The 17004-nt window shown below is 39.3% G+C and overlaps 1 protein-coding gene across 2 annotated transcripts in view; it reads left to right on the top strand.

The window, feature by feature from the left end:
- LOC119745306 (rab3 GTPase-activating protein non-catalytic subunit-like) overlaps positions 1–12052 on the top strand; it is a 56869-nt gene extending 44817 nt beyond the window's left edge. For both annotated transcript variants that reach the window (XM_038221583.1, XM_038221582.1), the window contains exons 18-30: positions 693–935; positions 1511–1711; positions 2492–2618; positions 2932–3078; positions 3533–3639; positions 4365–4431; positions 4709–4815; positions 5888–5962; positions 6340–6499; positions 7728–7873; positions 8411–8686; positions 10020–10178; positions 11077–12052. In XM_038221583.1, the coding sequence (XP_038077511.1) occupies positions 693–935; positions 1511–1711; positions 2492–2618; positions 2932–3078; positions 3533–3639; positions 4365–4431; positions 4709–4815; positions 5888–5962; positions 6340–6499; positions 7728–7873; positions 8411–8686; positions 10020–10178; positions 11077–11223 (1962 nt within the window). In that variant the 3' untranslated portion in view covers positions 11224–12052. The remainder of the gene's footprint in view (positions 1–692; positions 936–1510; positions 1712–2491; positions 2619–2931; positions 3079–3532; positions 3640–4364; positions 4432–4708; positions 4816–5887; positions 5963–6339; positions 6500–7727; positions 7874–8410; positions 8687–10019; positions 10179–11076) is intronic.
- The last annotated feature ends 4952 nt before the right edge of the window (positions 12053–17004 follow it).

The following is a 17004-nucleotide window of genomic DNA, read 5'->3' as shown; positions in this document are numbered from 1 at the left end:
TTATTTCAAGAAGAAATGTTAGACAAAATTGTTTGCATGAAATGATGTCTTTTTTATAAACCTCTGTACCTGGATTGTGTGGACAAATTTATCAAAGTTTCTTTTTTTTTCATGTAGTTCACTATTCTTAAAGGGAATATACAACAAATATCAAAAAACAAAATTACCAAATTATTATGAAATACCTTACTGGACTGTTAGTGAATGACAGTCTAAGCATCCTGTAAAATCGTGACACCTGGTGTGCTGTCATTTTCAAGAAAAGTGGTATTTTTGTATCGATTTCCAACGCTGGTCGGCTGACCAGCATTGGAAAAACTGGCCAAATACTGCCCTCAATTTACCATATTTAGTGAGTCTGCATTTAGTTTGCAATCGATTGCACACCTATGAATGGGTACAAGCCAGCTAGACTGGTTCCCTGACCTTACAATTCCCCTAAGTCCATAAATTGCTCTGTTTCATCTTAAGTGGGGTCAGGGAACCAGACGATATGAATATGATTGCTTTTCTTTGTTTTTCCAGCATCTACAGACACAAAACTTCAAACAAGTCTAATAATATTTGTTATAAAATACTGAACCCCCAAATCCATCCATTTCTGAAAATTATAGCATAAGTAAATGTATGTTCCCTTTAAACAGAAAAAAAGCACCCGGGTTTAAGGTTTGCCTGTCTCTCTTTCTTTGTAGATTTTACTGTTCAAAGTCTGGCTCCAGAATGAGCAAGATTTGCTCAGGCCCGTCTCCCATACGGTAAACTTACACCGGCTCCTGGTGGCGCTCTTTGAACACAACGGCCAGAATAGAGAGAGGACGTGCTGGAAGGAAGTACAGAGTCTCCTCAGCCAATCAGAGAGGGTTGGAGCCGGGCTGATGGCAGCTGTGGTTGCCAGGCAGGTTGCCATGGATACAAGCAGCCAATCAGAAAAGGAGGTGAATACACTTGTTAAATGTTGTACTTGAAGCTTAAGTTTTAGGTTGTGTTCATGATAGGATAGTTCATCTCATAGTTTTCCTAACAGTAAAAAGTATTTGTACATTTATATTGGCAAATTTCCGTACAGAGCATTTGAAAATTTGGCGTCCACTTATTATCGGTGAGCACTGTCATTTCTATATTTTTTTCTGTTAATGCATTCATATACACATATAAATCTGAATGATTTAAACCTGTGTTTGTAAATTTGCTGGCCAAACTTCCAGTTCAATTCAATTTTTAGCCGTATTTCTTAAATCACAAAGTCCTTTTTTTATAGTTAATGTTAAACATATTAAGGTTATTGTTTCATATGATTGCTTGTTTTGTTGGTTTTAATATTTTCAATATGTAGATATTTTAATGTTGTGAAGGTAATTGTATGCATGTCTGTCGATACCATGTTAATTTCCCAATGTGGGATAAGAAAGTTTTTATCTATCTATCTAAATCATATTTCTTTTAAAATTTGGATCCAAAATATGCATCCTCCTCATGCGTAATCCCTCAACATTTTTTTATCAATATCTAGAGCTTGGAAACCATGGAAACCAACAAGGCTGACCCTCAGGGGATGACAAGCCAAGACCCAGGGGACAGCCCCATGGATGTGGACACACCCAGCGCCGAATGGGTGGACGTTACCCTGGACAGACAGGTTTGGGATCAGCTAGCCCGACGCTTGGAAGACGTGGTGTCTCTCAGCTGTCTTGTGCATGCTAAACCAAGCAAGGTAAGGCTTGAAATTGATACCCATACGCACAAAGATTTCAAACAATAGAGAAACAACAGATCACTAAGGTGTAGGAAGGTACAATAATAACATCTTTAGCAAGTTTGGAGCGAAGACTGTGGTTAATTGTTGTTCGACTAACTCCACTCAAACGCAGGATGGTTGCATGATTCCATCGCTGGTTTATACCAATATCCTCACACATCATAATACACAGCAGAGAGCCAGGATCAAGAAGATTATGTTTTGACAAGCCTTTGACAGGAGCCATCCATGCGCAGATCTAGAGGGTTTTTTGGGGGTCAAACCCTCCCCCCACCCCCCTCCCCCCAGCTGTGACTCATTTTTTTTCATAGAAATATATTAAAAATATTGTTAACCCCCCCCCCCCCTGCTCTGACACCCCCCAAAAATTATGACAATTATACTGGTAATATTGTCCGCCTGTGCACAGCATTTGGACAGATCCAGCTGAGGTATAGGGGTATTTGTACACTATTCTGTAATATAGTGCTCATGATCGTGGGATTGGAACATCGCCCCCATTGAAAGCATGGTACATACTAATTGAAAATTTACTAAGGGAAGAAAAAAATTGAAGTTGTTGAAAAGCATGGGGAATGCATTTTTAAAGAACTTTTAAGGGGCATCAAGCCTCATGTTAAAGAAGCTTCCTCGATCCTGCAAAATCCTGCAAAACAATTGTTGGAGTTAGAAAGATTCAAGAGGGTTGGGGTTAAGTGGTTAAGTGAAGCCTGTATGTCACGTTCGATTCCGCAGGGATCTTTCACCAATTCCGAGAAGGCTCACAGCAAGGCCTGGTCTGCTACTCAGGACAGCGGGGTGATATTCAGTGATGCACAACCCACCCAGGTCTCCATCACCAAGATCCTAGAGGGAGGAAAAGGTCAGTCGTGGAGGTCATAGTTCGAAGGTCATCACTTGCTTCTGTGAAAACCATTACAACTTCCACGTAATATCAAATTTAACAGACATGTCTATTGCATGCTTTGATGTCAAATTGCTTCAAAACATAATGTGTCTACTTTAAAGTAGAAATTATAAAATGGGTATACATAACAAGAGTACAATGATTTTGTGATATTAGATATGAAAGATAATGCTTTATCTTATTTTTTTCAGTACCAATCTTTGAGTCGCTTATGAATCTCATTGAAGTTGTGTTTTACTCATCTTTTTGTCTGTGGATATATCTGTAGGTATCATTGCAGAATATGTAGCAAGATGGGTGGCCCAGAACGGTGTACCCCCTAGCTTCTTGTCAAACTGCTCAGGAAGCAACCATGCAATTGCGGGGGTGTCGTCTGAGGGGCTGTCTCTAGGCGACGACGCTCAACAAGTTCAAGGTATGAACAATTTTGTACTTCACTTTAGATTTCAAATACGGGAGTCAGGTAGGGGCAGTGGTTCTTTTCTCGCCTTCCACCTCTGCAGCCCGGGTTCAATTCCTGCCCGGACCACATGTGGATTGGGTTTTCAGTCCCTACCTGATTCCGTGGGTTCCCCCAGAATATTCTTCTGGGCTTTTCCTCCCACCTCTAAAACTGTTATTTCTTCACATTGTCTTCTCTTTACAGGTTTCTTCAGGCTTGCGAGCTACAGTGCCTTGGGCGCTTTTGAGGAATCCTTGGTTTTATTACCAGAAATAAACAGTAATAATATAATATCTTTAAAAATAAAAATGAGGAGTATGCAAGGAAGCAAGAAGATCTAATTATAAGAAAAATAATAGGAATCATAGAGCATGCATGCCAACGTCATCCATCAATTTACCGTTGCTTTTATTTCTTCTTGTCACAGAATTGCTTCAGGCGTTATGTCTACGGTTCCCTCGTAGTTTGGCCCATGATATCATGCAGGCTCATTGCACATGGGAGTACATAGTCCGCTGGAACAAGAATCCTGAGGTAAGGAAGCATAGGAACCTGGGCTTAAAAGATCTAAGCAGGAAACTGAGAAGTTGGGAAATAATAAAATAATAATAATACGGGTTCTTATATAGCGCTTTTAACTATGATCAAAGCGCTTTGCATTATTATTACCCCTGATTATTGGGCCAATTAAACATTCCAAATACCATCTCAGCTCCCTGGGGAGTATACAGCTCGATGCAGCCTGTTAGGCGCAAGGAAGCTAATTCAATCACAATAACCATCTCTGCCCTCACAGGTACCCATTTACTCCTGGGTGGAGAGAAGCAATGAGTGACAAAGTGCCTTGCCCAAGGGCACACACACCATAGCCGCAGTCTGGACTCGAACCCACAACCAGCAGAATTACCCACAGACCACGAATCCAATGCCTTTAACCACAAGGGTACAGCACTCCACAAAATGTTTTGTCGTGAACAGGATTCATATTTGAAGATTGTCAGTTTTTTTAGATGAAAGTTTGTGTCATTTGGTAGTTTTCAGATACTTATGCTATCATTGAAATAGTTTTACGATTACATGATCGGTTTTGAAATGTATATCAGTGCTTGTGTGACGTTAACACATGTGTTGAAAAATCATGAATACTGTAATGCAAATTTGGCATTTCTAAGTTAAAACATTTTAAGAATAAGGGGTGGGGTTGCTAATCACCATGGAATCATTGACGTAATGTGTACATCAAATTTGTTTGTTGCCAGGTAACAGACTTATTCAAATCAGCCCTGGGTCATTTGCAGACGATACGTAATCCTCTGCTGCAACATGGTGAGTATGCAGAGAATCAAAATCCAAATCCACTAGGATATGCCCGGCCCATTTACAAGTGATAAGCCCACAAGTCAAAAAAAATAATCGGTCACATGTAATAGAGTGATCCTTTTGTTCTAAGACATTTGAAAAGCTTGTGGCAAGATCTGAACAACTTGTGATTGGCTTGCGATTCGCTTATGAAACCCGAAAATGCTTCATATTACAGTAATTTGATACGCATGATAAGGCTGTATATGAGTCTTTTCTGTGTCTTCTTGCATCCACATTCTAGGCATAGCCAGCATGATGTGGCATACATTCTCCGTCAAGAAGGTGTCTGCGACAGCTTTTCTCATCGACAAAATCGGCAAGGCGCCAAAGGATAGGCTGTGTCGGAAGGTAGGGTGTTAATGTCTCTTTGTTCTTCCAACTTCTTTCTTTATATACTTCTGGATTTTTATATTGCCCTGGTATGGATTCTATACACAAACAGTTGCAACCGCTTTCGAAGAGCGCCCTAGGGAGGGGCACACAGTATGGGGTACTTGTTGGCGCGTGTATGGCCTAAAGTATGCCTAATTTTATTGTGAATGTGCACATAACCATAGCATCTGCTCGTGAGCGCCAGGCGCCGTTGGCAATGCATTCGAATGTCCCACCCAGTGGTCTCCCCCAACTCTCCCTTTCTTACCGTTGAGGGGGTACTTCTGCATGCAGGCCACAAGTAACCAATGAAGAAATCAATTATATGTGTTTACAAACCGGAACTGTCAACTGCTTCCTGCAACTTTGAGTTTTCAGCCTCCAGTATCAAAATGTTCATAAACAATTTGGACGATTCACAATGCAGTGCGCCACCAAGAGTTTGCTGTGGAGAGTCCATTTTTCAAGTTTACGGTCGACAAAACATGGCCCATTTGAATGAGTGTCAGTAAACAACTTGAGCTAATTTGTTATAGATTGGGGCATAGCGTTCTGCCGCCTTACAAAAAACACCATATTGATCAAAAGAAAAGAAAATGGCAAACATATACTCGAATCATACGCTTACGAAACTAGTGACTGGAAAAAACTTACAATTACAAATGTCCCGCGCTGCAAATTTGTCGACCATCTCCCACAATGCACTGGGAAAAATGAACTCTCCATTGCAAACTCTTGGTGGCGCAATGCATTGTGAATCGCCCAAATTCCTCATCTCTTTCCTGAACTTTCTTTACCGATAAGTAATTAGTGGTTTTTGTGACCCTTTACATCATCGCTATTCCTATTTTTTTATTGAGAAGAATGAAAAAAAAAGGAAGTTAAAATATCGATCAAGCAAAACAGACAAACAAATGCAATTTCAAAACAAGTCAAAATTTCTAATAGTGGTAGTGCAAACCTAATTAGAAACTGTTGCCATTGAACTACATTGTATTCAACAAGAAACATTACTTATCTATATTTTACTGGTTTTTTTTTGTCCCAGGATGTTGGCATGAGCGACGTATCATTAGAGTCTTTCATCGGACTGTGCTGCGAACTCCTGGACATGATTTATGTGGTAAGTGCCGGATTCATGTTTGTGCTAGCAGTAAGCAGAGTTCTGGAATTGGGCCACGGTTGTTGTCATGAGTCATGCCATGTATGGATTTGGGATCAGTTTGTAACTATTGGAATGTAGTGTTTGTGTCCTCGGGCAAGACAATTTGTATCAATTGCCTGTCTGAGCTGGGAGCAGATGGGTTCCTGAAATGGCAGCACCGTCTTAAATTGATCCGATGAACAGGAGTTACAAAGACATATCACCTAGAATGCCATTTGGATGGAATTGGAACCAGATCAAAAATCTCTTTTGATTTTTCCTCTGTGTAAGAGCCCATTTGAGAATCATTGCCCAAATAGGAATAATCCAATCCTCGACGTGGTTTCTCCCCGTAGGTGGAGACTGAGTCTTCCTTGGTACCTTCTCTTGAGATGGAGGAGCTTTGGCAAGACGTTCAGGGTCCAACACCGTTGGCTGAGCTAGCTATCAGCCAGCCACTACCAAACCACTACATGGTGGATCTACACAAGCAACTGACAACGTCATTACATGCAAGTGAGTATGGTCATGCTGCTTACCCTCCTGTACAGGGTGAGTAAAAACAGTTACAGAATTTTAAACACAACCACCGTTTTAAGGTTCTGTCTATGGATCACAAAAAAGGTGTACGTTCTTTTAGCAAAACGAAAACAATTCACACACATCCTTATGTGATTTGTTTACGTTTTGCTGAAAGAACACTGAACTTTTTTGTGATCCGTGGACAGAATGGTGGTTGTGTTTAAAATTCCGTAACTTGAAAAGTACATGAGTGATTTGAATGATTCTCATACTAAAAGCAAGCTTATGAATTGGGCTTTCCTATCCTAGATTTTGAAAATGCTACATGCAGAACTTCCCTAAAACAATGGTCTCAACATGTGGGTTTCGTTTTTTTTACTCTTACTGTATTAATAAAAAATAAGTACAACTTCACCCTCTTATCAGTGAAAATGCCATCTAAAGTTTGTTGACTGCTGTGATGTAGGATATGTCTATGGATCGTCGAAGATAAAAAAAAACACGTCCCATATTAAGTGTTATGTGAGTAACTCACTGTACAAGAAATAGATTCAATCACTGTAGCACAACCTTTTGATTACTGTGAGTTTTCCTGCCAGATATGAGACTGAGAGGTTGCAGTTCTCTGTTGGTAGGCGTGCAGGCTCTACACTTATATAATGTATATACGCAACAGTGTATATTGTGGAAATTTATATTCAATGCAGTGTGTATGATATATAACAGTCAGGATTATAGACTGGACACATGACCATTCTAGACTAATGAAATTACAGTATCCAAGACTCGATATAACCAAAATATTATATATTTAAAAAAAAAAATTTGTTATTGGTGTTTTACCCCCAAACTGTACTCAGCAGTTTTGTGCACACTAACTTGGAATTTTGTTGCTGCATGCATGCTACGTTGTTCACACCTAGGGCATGCATGATATCACCATCAGTGTCGAGAAATTTTTCCTTCATAACTTAAAGCACCTTCATCTGGGGCTAAACTCTCAGCTGAGCTCATAAATATACTAAGTACAGAAAATACATACTTAGCAGAAACATGTCACCAGCCAAATTGTCATGTGATTTATGTTGCTGAATTTATTTTTGCATGAAGGAAGTTAAGCCATTGTGCAACGTTTCATGAAATCGGCTACTGTTATGTTTCAACAATTTTCATTGTCTAAAATGCTCTGAGATGAATCAAGGTTTCTTATTTTTCTCGTCAGTTTTGGTATTCAACACCAAATCCATCAAACCACTCAAGGTCTTGTTTGACTACAAAGCGAGGAATGCCTTCTTCAGGGACCTGGATGCGCCAGTCATGCAACCCACGGGGGAGGTCGACCAGGGTCTGCAGAGGAACAGGGATCAGGTCAGCCTGGAGCATTTTATTGTCAAACACTTCTTAATAATCCATTTATTTTTGTCTCGCCTGAAATTTGTTCAGGAAAGAGACTATGCAATCACTATGTCTGTATGTATGTAGTATGTGTGTAGTATGTATGTATGTGGTATTTTGGTTAAAGTTTTGTAACATTAGTCTCATTTCAAAAGTTGAAGTCCAATTGGAACCAAACTTGGGTCATAGATGCAACATGGCAACCTTCATATGATAATGTAGTCAAAGGTCACATACCAAGGTCAAAGGTCATCTGAGTTCAAGTTGTAGAATAGGCTGAACATGTAAAATTGATCTCATTTGAAAAGTTGGAACCAAACTTGGGTCATAGATGCAATTTGGCAATCTTCATACTGATTAGTCACTCTTTAAAGATAATCACGAAAGCAGGCGAGACGCATGATTCGAGAACCATCTTGTTTATTCAGCCCCATTCTGTAAACTATGCGTCTCAAACTCCATTCTCCCACCATGTAATTCTTGAAGTTGTCTCCAACTCTCCATTTCCAGTTCATGATGAGGATCATCACGGATGCCGTGGAGAGTCTACCTCCGAATCACTCCATGGACCCCAAGCAAGCCGAGCCCATCTGCCACTCGCCACCGGTCATGCCCTCCAGCCCCGGCCCGCTGGACGTGCGCAGGATACGCAGGAGTCACCCAGCCCACACCTGGCCGGGAACCGTGGTCCAGCTAGCCATAGCCTTCGGTGGCGACGTTGACAGGCTGAAGAGACATCATGTCTGTGAGCTGTTCAAGAGTGGCTATGATGCCATTGCTCAAGAGGTACAGTTAGTAGCCGTAGGCCCTTGGCACCAGTATTCCGTAGGCTGTACTCCGCACTAAGCACCAGTACCAATTTCATGTTAATGCTAAGCTGTACTAAGCAAGCCAGGCCACACTGGTAGCTCTAAAAGCCTGTTGGCATACTGTGGTATTTTTCGTAGCCTCTCAAATTTGTGTAGGCCCCCGAATTTTTTGTAGGCACTTTGCCTGCTGTGTCTATTAGATAATCCGGGCCTGAATTGTAGGTTTGGATCAACTCCAGTGATTGACGCAGCTTGAGACCCGTTTCAGATTGTCACTCAAGAGTTATGTGGAACCAAATAGTATGACGATCGACTTTAGTCCACCAAAATAGATTTTCTTTTTTTTACATGAAACCTTTTTAAAAATTAATTTTCCATTGACTAGTCTTTTTCAGAAAAACACGGCTACCCACCAATTTTTTTAGTCTTTTTCAATCATTCTAAACACCTTAAACAGTCAATCTTTTGATGTAGTCAATCCTAGCTGTTTGAAACATCAAAGTTTTTTCTTTGGCATAGTCTGCAACTGTTACATCTTTACGTGGTTGATTAGCTCATGAACCTGATTGTTCTGTTTTGCATATTCAGCCTGTTATTTGGCAATAGACGGCACCTGGATGATGAATATTAATGTTGTGTTTTCCATATTCAATATGAATATGAACGTTTTGTTTTGCATATTCAACTGGTCATTGTGCCAACAGGCAACGCCCAGAGTGTTAAAGCCAGAGTCCATCATTTGCAGCTGTCCAAAAAGTAGCTGGCGTAATTATTGTTGGAAAACATGCTTGGTTGAAAGATAGTAAGGGGACTAAACTCCCTGTGAAATTATTCTTTCTGGCAAGCTGTCATTTTGAAGAAATCAACAAAAGAAGGCCTTTCCAACGGTGCTTCTTAAGAAGCACCGTAGGAAATTCAAATTAGTATTTGTTTTGTTATTCGGCGAAGCGCGCGCAAGCATTGGCACGACGCACACGCGCACGCGGTTGCTATAATTCGTCGGATCAGTGTGCGACATCGCGTAGCTGCAATCGCTCAGTGATAACGTGTCTCTGACGCTGAATTCAGGCCCAATTCAAAACATGATTCAGCAACTTTTGATTTGAAATTGAGATCCTAGAATGCTGTTTTTCTCGAAATATACAGCTAAAGCTGAGCTGAAACTTCATCAGGTTAGTTGTTCAGCATCCTTCGATAGATCTTAAGCACTTTTGTTGCTTCAAACGAACATAATGCACAAATTACAAAACATGGACTATACCTTCAAGTCAGCTGATGAATATTAACAACCCGTTTTTCATATTCATCAGGTTTTGGTGACTGTAACAGACCACACCCAGATGGCGGTTCAGCTGATCAACGTGATAGGTCTGCGCCTAGCTCAGGTGTTCATTGTAGATGCAAACGCAGCCAGCGTCGCCCGCCAGTCTTCCCTTCCTGCTTCGCTGATAACGTGGCTCAAAGTCTTAGTAAGAACTTTTAGTATTTGTCATCACTTAGAACAGCATGAGCTGCTGTTATAATTTGTGACCTGTCTGAGAAAATGACAAGTCAATTTGCCAAAACAAATTGTTTGATTTCAGAGATGTTAATGCTATCAACATAAACAGAACAAGAGTTGCAGAGGAGTCCAACAATTTTATAGATTTTGCCAGCATAATTGCTGGCAAACCCTCATAGGTTCTTCAAAATCCACCTGTTTTACAAAATTGAGTAAGGTAGAATCGAGCCGCTATTTCAAGACTGGCAAAATTATTTGTTGAGAGCAGACTCTATATGTGATGCGATCAAGCTACATGAGTCGTTTGTCAGGAATTTTTATTTGGAGATAAAGGCCAAAACAGGGCCACTTCATCACATCACTTCATCACATCTCGTGGTGTTCCGACTTCCATATTTTTTGAACTAAAGATGGTATCAGCATACAATCTTCACATGAGTAATGCTGAGATTGTGTTCTTTTCAAATCTGTAATATTTTTTTTTTTGATCGGGGTCGACAAACGACTCATTTAGCTTGATCACATCACATTTATGTTAAGCATGTGTAACAATACTAAGTTTCAGAGTCGCATATTGGGTAGGAAAATTTAGCTTAGGGTTCAAAATCAGTGGGCAACACTGAACACTTTACTTTTACAACGATCTGAATTTTTTCCTTTACCGAAAAGTCTGCAAAACATTAGAAGGTTATTGAGGACTGTGTTGAAAGTTTTCTTAGGAGTGAAAACGCAAGGCCGGCATTTACTTTCTTTGTTTGTCATCCAGATTGTTTGTAATAAATAGAGTTATTTTAGACATTGGCTGATCACTTTTTAAGAAACAAAGCCGAATCAGAGTTTAATCGATTTTTGTTCTTGAAACACAGGCTAAAGAGTCAAGTCTGCGATGTCCACATCCCCCGATTCCAGACACTGCCCATCTGGTCAGCAAAGCCGTCGGTCTACTCCCAGAGAGACACCCCCAGTATGCTCTGGGATTGCAGCTCGTAGAGGCTGTGGGATCCCTCACTTGAAGGGAACAAACACATTGAAGTTTCAAAACCAACTGAGCTAGTTCATCCAACTTTTTATGCATTATGAACAGGGGCAAGGCCAGACCAATTTGATTGGGACAGTATTACCACAAATTGCCGACAGATGCTCTGTGCTGGGGTGTAGCCAGGAATTTTTGTTATTGTCATACGCAAAATCGATAAGTGGGGGGAGGGTGGAGGGCTGGACACCATCAGACTATTGGAGGCGCTGTTCAAAGGCAATGATCTTCGAGACTATTGGACAATAGGTGGCGTCCTTCAACAGACTGGTACATAATTTTTCAGACAGGACAACAAGTTTGCTGTCAAAACTGAAACAATTTAAGTGGGGGGGGGGGGGGACAACTCCACACCCCTTGTCTAGCGAAGCTTATGGTGGTTCATTTGCGGACTTGGGGCTCTAAATGCTGTCTGAGAGAAGTTATGGGGACCCCCCCCCCCCCTTTCGCTACGTCCCTGTGATATAATAAAAAGTATTATCTGAAAAGTCTGAAGATCAAATTTAAATTTTAGCAGAGTCAGGCTTTCACGCCAATACCAACGGGAGTTTTGGTCTGTCACTCAAATCAAAATAAAAATCTGGAACTTTCATAAGTTGAGCTACAAGTTAGTGTACCAGATCAAGTAATTTCATATTTATTTGATTCTTATCCATGTTAGATGTGGGAATCTGTGGCAAACAGAGGGAATATTAATTTTGTATTGGCCCCATCCTCAATTATCTTCGGCACCACTCACGCTTTACATTTCGCATCCATGCTGAATTCAGTATCCGTAATAAGCCTTTTCGGAGTTCCAACTGCGCATTCATAACCTGTGACAACGCGCATTTTTTTGTCTCAAATGGCCTTTGACACCATCGCGCCACTGACTTTACAAAAAGGCTGTTTGTGCATTGTGGGTACTGTCAAAGGGCATTTGAGACAAACAATGTGCATTGTCACAGGTTACGAATGCGCGCAGTTGGAACTCCGAAAAGGCTTATTCAATGCTGTTGTCTAGCTCTCATTTTACGTTTGGAAAAAAAAGGTTCTAAAAAATAAATTGTGAATTTTCGTATGATAAACTGAATGTCACTAGGGCCATCAATCAGGGGAAGTCATTATCTGTGTTAGAACCTTGAATTCGGTTTGTTTTGAAAAAAATTTCTTTAATAAAACGTTTTCATTTCCATATTTGTTGCAAGAAAATTGTCAAGATGTTCTACAATGGGAAATCACAACATCAACATGTTGCTCTGACCTTAAATATCGTGACAATTTGTGGTTTATCAGCTATGATCCCCACTGATATGAAATCAACGACTATCAAAAAATAAATATGCTTCCACTATAGATATTCAAATTCAGCTTACTATACTATTCAAGTGAATATAAATGAACATATATTTAATTGATGTAAATATCAATTTCTTTTTAATATATTGGTCTTTGACCATAGATTTAGATTGAAAACAAAACTGCTTCAGGGAATTGTTTTCTTTTCTATTCCTTTGGTAAAGTGGCTTTTAAATACAAATATTTCTTTGGGCCGAAATTTTATTTTGTCTAAAAACGCGTCACTGTTGTGATTTATGTTAGTGCCTTTTATTTTGTTTAAATTATACTTGCCAAATGAAATGTAAAACAAGTGAACATATTAAGTTTTTCAATTTGATTTCAAACATTGAAAACCCAATCTTGTAGGATTGCGACATTATTCTTTAGTATTAAATATAAGTGCATCTCTTGCGCAATGCATCGTGAATAACTTCTGTACAGTTGTCATTTTGTCCATATTAACTTGGAGAAAAGGAACATTAAATATCAGCTAATAAAAGAAATTGTTTTGTCAACATCCTTTTGTCAAACAGAAGTCAGGTGTGATTTTTAATTGGTTTTATTTTTCATGCTTGCGATTATTTTTCCAGACTTTTGTCTGAAATCAGACCTTTTGAATCTGAGGGAAAGACATTATAGAAAGAAATACATCTTTCAGACCTTCCATTCAGTTTTCGAACCTTTTTTTATTGACAGTCTCATTCATTTTGTTTGAATTTCTCTTTTCGGTACAAAATCCACCAATTTCAGTCAATGAGATCAACAAATTGTTGACGTTTTTAGACAGAAATTCTTACCCCAAGATGTTCAATCTCCTGCAAAGCTTATCCGTCTGGAGCTTGCCTCTTTCAATCACATCGCACAAATCATGAATAATTCAAAGTTGTGAAAAACAAATATTTAAATAAAAATGGAAAAAATTTCGGTGTAACAATGCTGTCAATTCTTTGGGCTAAAACTTTCCCCTCCCTCCAAAACAAAACGAGACAAGGCAAGCAATAAAGCTGGTCTTACAACACACAATTGACCTATCGCATTTAGAATCACGTTAGAATCGCGTCAACACAACTTAGTGAAATATTATCCAATTACATGATATACAAATGGACGCGCAGCGCGCAACATCTGAGACAAAACTTAGCGTACAACAATTCCATAGGATTGTCTAAGGGGCGTGGCCAACTCGCAAACAGCTCGCTCGATGACGGCCATCTCTGTAGAACTGCAACTGCGTATTTTACGCAATCAAGCAGGCACTGCTCAGTGTTGACATGTGTTTGAAATACGACGCAGCCGATGCGCATTATGCATGCAAGTTGACGCTCAAAATGCTGATGCACGTGGATGGTCTGTAGGAAATGACGTCATTTGAACGAGACCTAGGCTGTGTCCAAACGTACTGCTTCCAGAGCTACGGCTACGTCTTTTGTCAGTGCGTCCCACGTATTTTCAATGGGCGTGGACCTAGACATAGCTCTACACAGCTAATTGGGATGTAGCCTGATGACTTTTCACTAGAGATCTTCTTAAATACAATTTAAAGCTACAGTCCATCACTATTTGCAGCTATCCAAAAAGTAACTGACGTAATTAGTGTTGAAAAACATACTTGGTTGAAAGATAGTAAAGGGGACTAAACTCCCTGTGAAATGATTCTTTCTGGCATGCTGTCATATTGAAGAAATCAACGAAAGAAGGCCTTTCCAATGGTGCGTCTTACGGTTAACCGTACCTTTAAACTGTACGGGTTAGCCACACAAGGGGTTTGTACAGAAGCAAACAGCTGCAGATTGGCCAGATTTAGCCCATTCATTGGCGCGGAAGTAGAGGTTATCCCATTTGAAACTTTGGGCCTGATGAGATTTTGGAAAGCCTAATTCACAGACAGTGAGTGATCAGTGGGGGGGGGGGGGGGGGGGCAACTAAAAGCTTAACCTCTGGTCCAAGTAAAATGTGTAGGACCTTATGCCCATAGAAACAATGCAATGCTACATTAGCTTTGTAATTGAAGTCAATTAATTTATTGCAGCAATCACTTTACATTTCTTAATGTTATGTCTTTACAATTCACAGGAGTTCAGGATTTATAGTCATTAATGCGTAATAACGACTTTATGCATTTACAACAATACCATCAAGCAGCCTGGCCACAAATTTCAAGTATAAATTAAACGAGGCCAATCAAGTATAACAGCCACAGTATAATTTTTTATCATATAGATAGATTCATTAAAATAAAGCTTTGAGTTATTAATATTTCAATTAATTCCACATTGAAAAGTATTCAGCTTACATTTAGTACAGAAATATACCATGTGTGTGTCTGTTATACAGCTATGTACAATCTGTTATGTTACAACATTGCGACAGTAGCATATACACTTAATACTGATCACAATTTTGAACAGATAATTTAGTTTTTTATCTTTTTTTAAAGCCACATAGGAACGACTGAAATCTTGCTCAAAATCAAGATAGGACTGGTGTCAAGTTAGTCATTTATTGTCTGGAAGAAAATAAACACTGAATGAGGTTTCAAAATAAGGAACCTGCACGCACACTCTTCAGTGTGTTAGCAATGAAATGGAGTTAGAGAACAAAAAAGAATTTCATGCATTTTCTCTGTTTTGTAAAAATGAATTGTATCCACTGAGATTAGGCTTTAGCAAGTTAGTTACTAATGCACCCTACTACAGATTGTGAGCATTTTTGTTGCTTCGAACGAAAAAGCAAATGATCAAACGTACCTTTAATGGTCCTATTGTTAAAGAGGTTCAGCCATATTCTCAATGAACTAACTTTCTTAAAATTTCACCATGCTCAGCTACATTGTAAACCCTAATTTTTCAATGACTTGAACAGAAATATTTTCTGTGACTTTTGACTCATTATTATGTTGTAACTGAGAAACCAAAAACAGTGGTCAAAATCAAAATCGTTTGAAAATCGTGCACAAAATGACGTCATGGGCTTAAAGCTGAAACGACACTTCGTAAAATATTCAGTGACTGTATGATTGAGTTTTTGTGGTACCCAATGCTATAGATGATTTAGACCAGCCATCTTTGACTAGCCAACAGCAAGAACAGTTGCTTGAGAGGTTGAAACAACAGGAAGCTACCGGTCGAGTTCCACCTAAGCAGTCCTATGAAATACGATTCCGTCGCCACTACCTATAGCTATTAAGCAAATTTCTAATGCTCCCAGATGCATGAATGTAGCATGCATTTCACATAGCCCATTATCCTTTTGGCAGCCAATAAATATCACTCTCTTTTTTTTTAGATTTTCAAATACTGGATGTCTGAGTAGTACTGACAAGTAATAAAGGTACTGCAGTTACACGTAAACAAGTTCGACATTGTACAAATATAGTGTCGTATCAGACAGTGAAAAATTGAAAGCTCCCGAAAAAGCCTTAGCTTCAAAGCTAAGAATTTTCAAATATCTTTTTGAGTGAAATAATACAGGTACATAAATGTAGGACAGAAAAAAACAAAAGGATACTGGTATTTATAATACTTTTTCTAAATACAAAATAAGGAAGGCAGGTGATATAAACTGATTAATGTGATTTCATTTGGTTATTATTTTTTTTTTCAATTAACCCTAAATCCCTAGCATCTTTTACTAGGAACTGGACCAAGTCCATCAAAATCCATCAATCACTGTGCGTCCAATACAAAACTGTACATGACATAATGGAATCCACCACTGATGCACTGGTTGACATTCATGGACTTGCTACACATGGCTTTTATCCCAATAGCAGTACAGGAAGCTAGGCAAAATGCAATCGGACACCCCTAGTAGTCAGGTGGCTTAGATCTAATTTTCATTAAGATCGTGACCGACTGGTCCAAAGCACCAAACTTGGCAGATAGATTCTTATAGACCTAGAGAAGATATTTAGAAGGGGTGACACCCGAAATTCTTTTGGGAAGGGTGCCTAATTTGCATAAATCGTTATTCCCTGCCGTGTAATATATTTATTCCCATATTTGGGTATATTTTTATTTTATTATTTTTTTGACAAGTGTATTTTGGGGATTCTACTTACATATCTTTACTTAAATAACATTTTCCAAAGCATATAAGTGACTGAATAATTATGAGGACATAGTAACGATCCAAAATGGCTACTATTATGCCCTAAATTGCGCGCATTTACCTTGTCCCAAAATATCATCAATTAGTCTTGCCAAACATCAGCATTGATGAACTTCAAATTCACCACGTAGCTTACTGGTACAGTTACCCTATTGAAACCTTATGCAAAATCATGGGAACAATGAGAACATTGTGATATTTAGCCCAGAAGACAACAACTGGGGAAAAAACGTGGTGTCCATAAATTGGGCTAACAAGTAAGGTGAAGGGTTGCCTAACATGGAAGACTGGAACAAGTTCAAGGAAATTCCCAAAATTATTGTTGAGAAAG

This window comes from Patiria miniata, unplaced genomic scaffold, assembly GCF_015706575.1.
Source record: "Patiria miniata isolate m_02_andy unplaced genomic scaffold, ASM1570657v1 HiC_scaffold_7, whole genome shotgun sequence".
Classification (NCBI taxonomy): Eukaryota; Metazoa; Echinodermata; class Asteroidea; order Valvatida; family Asterinidae; genus Patiria; species Patiria miniata.
This window is presented reverse-complemented; position numbering and strand designations above follow the sequence as displayed.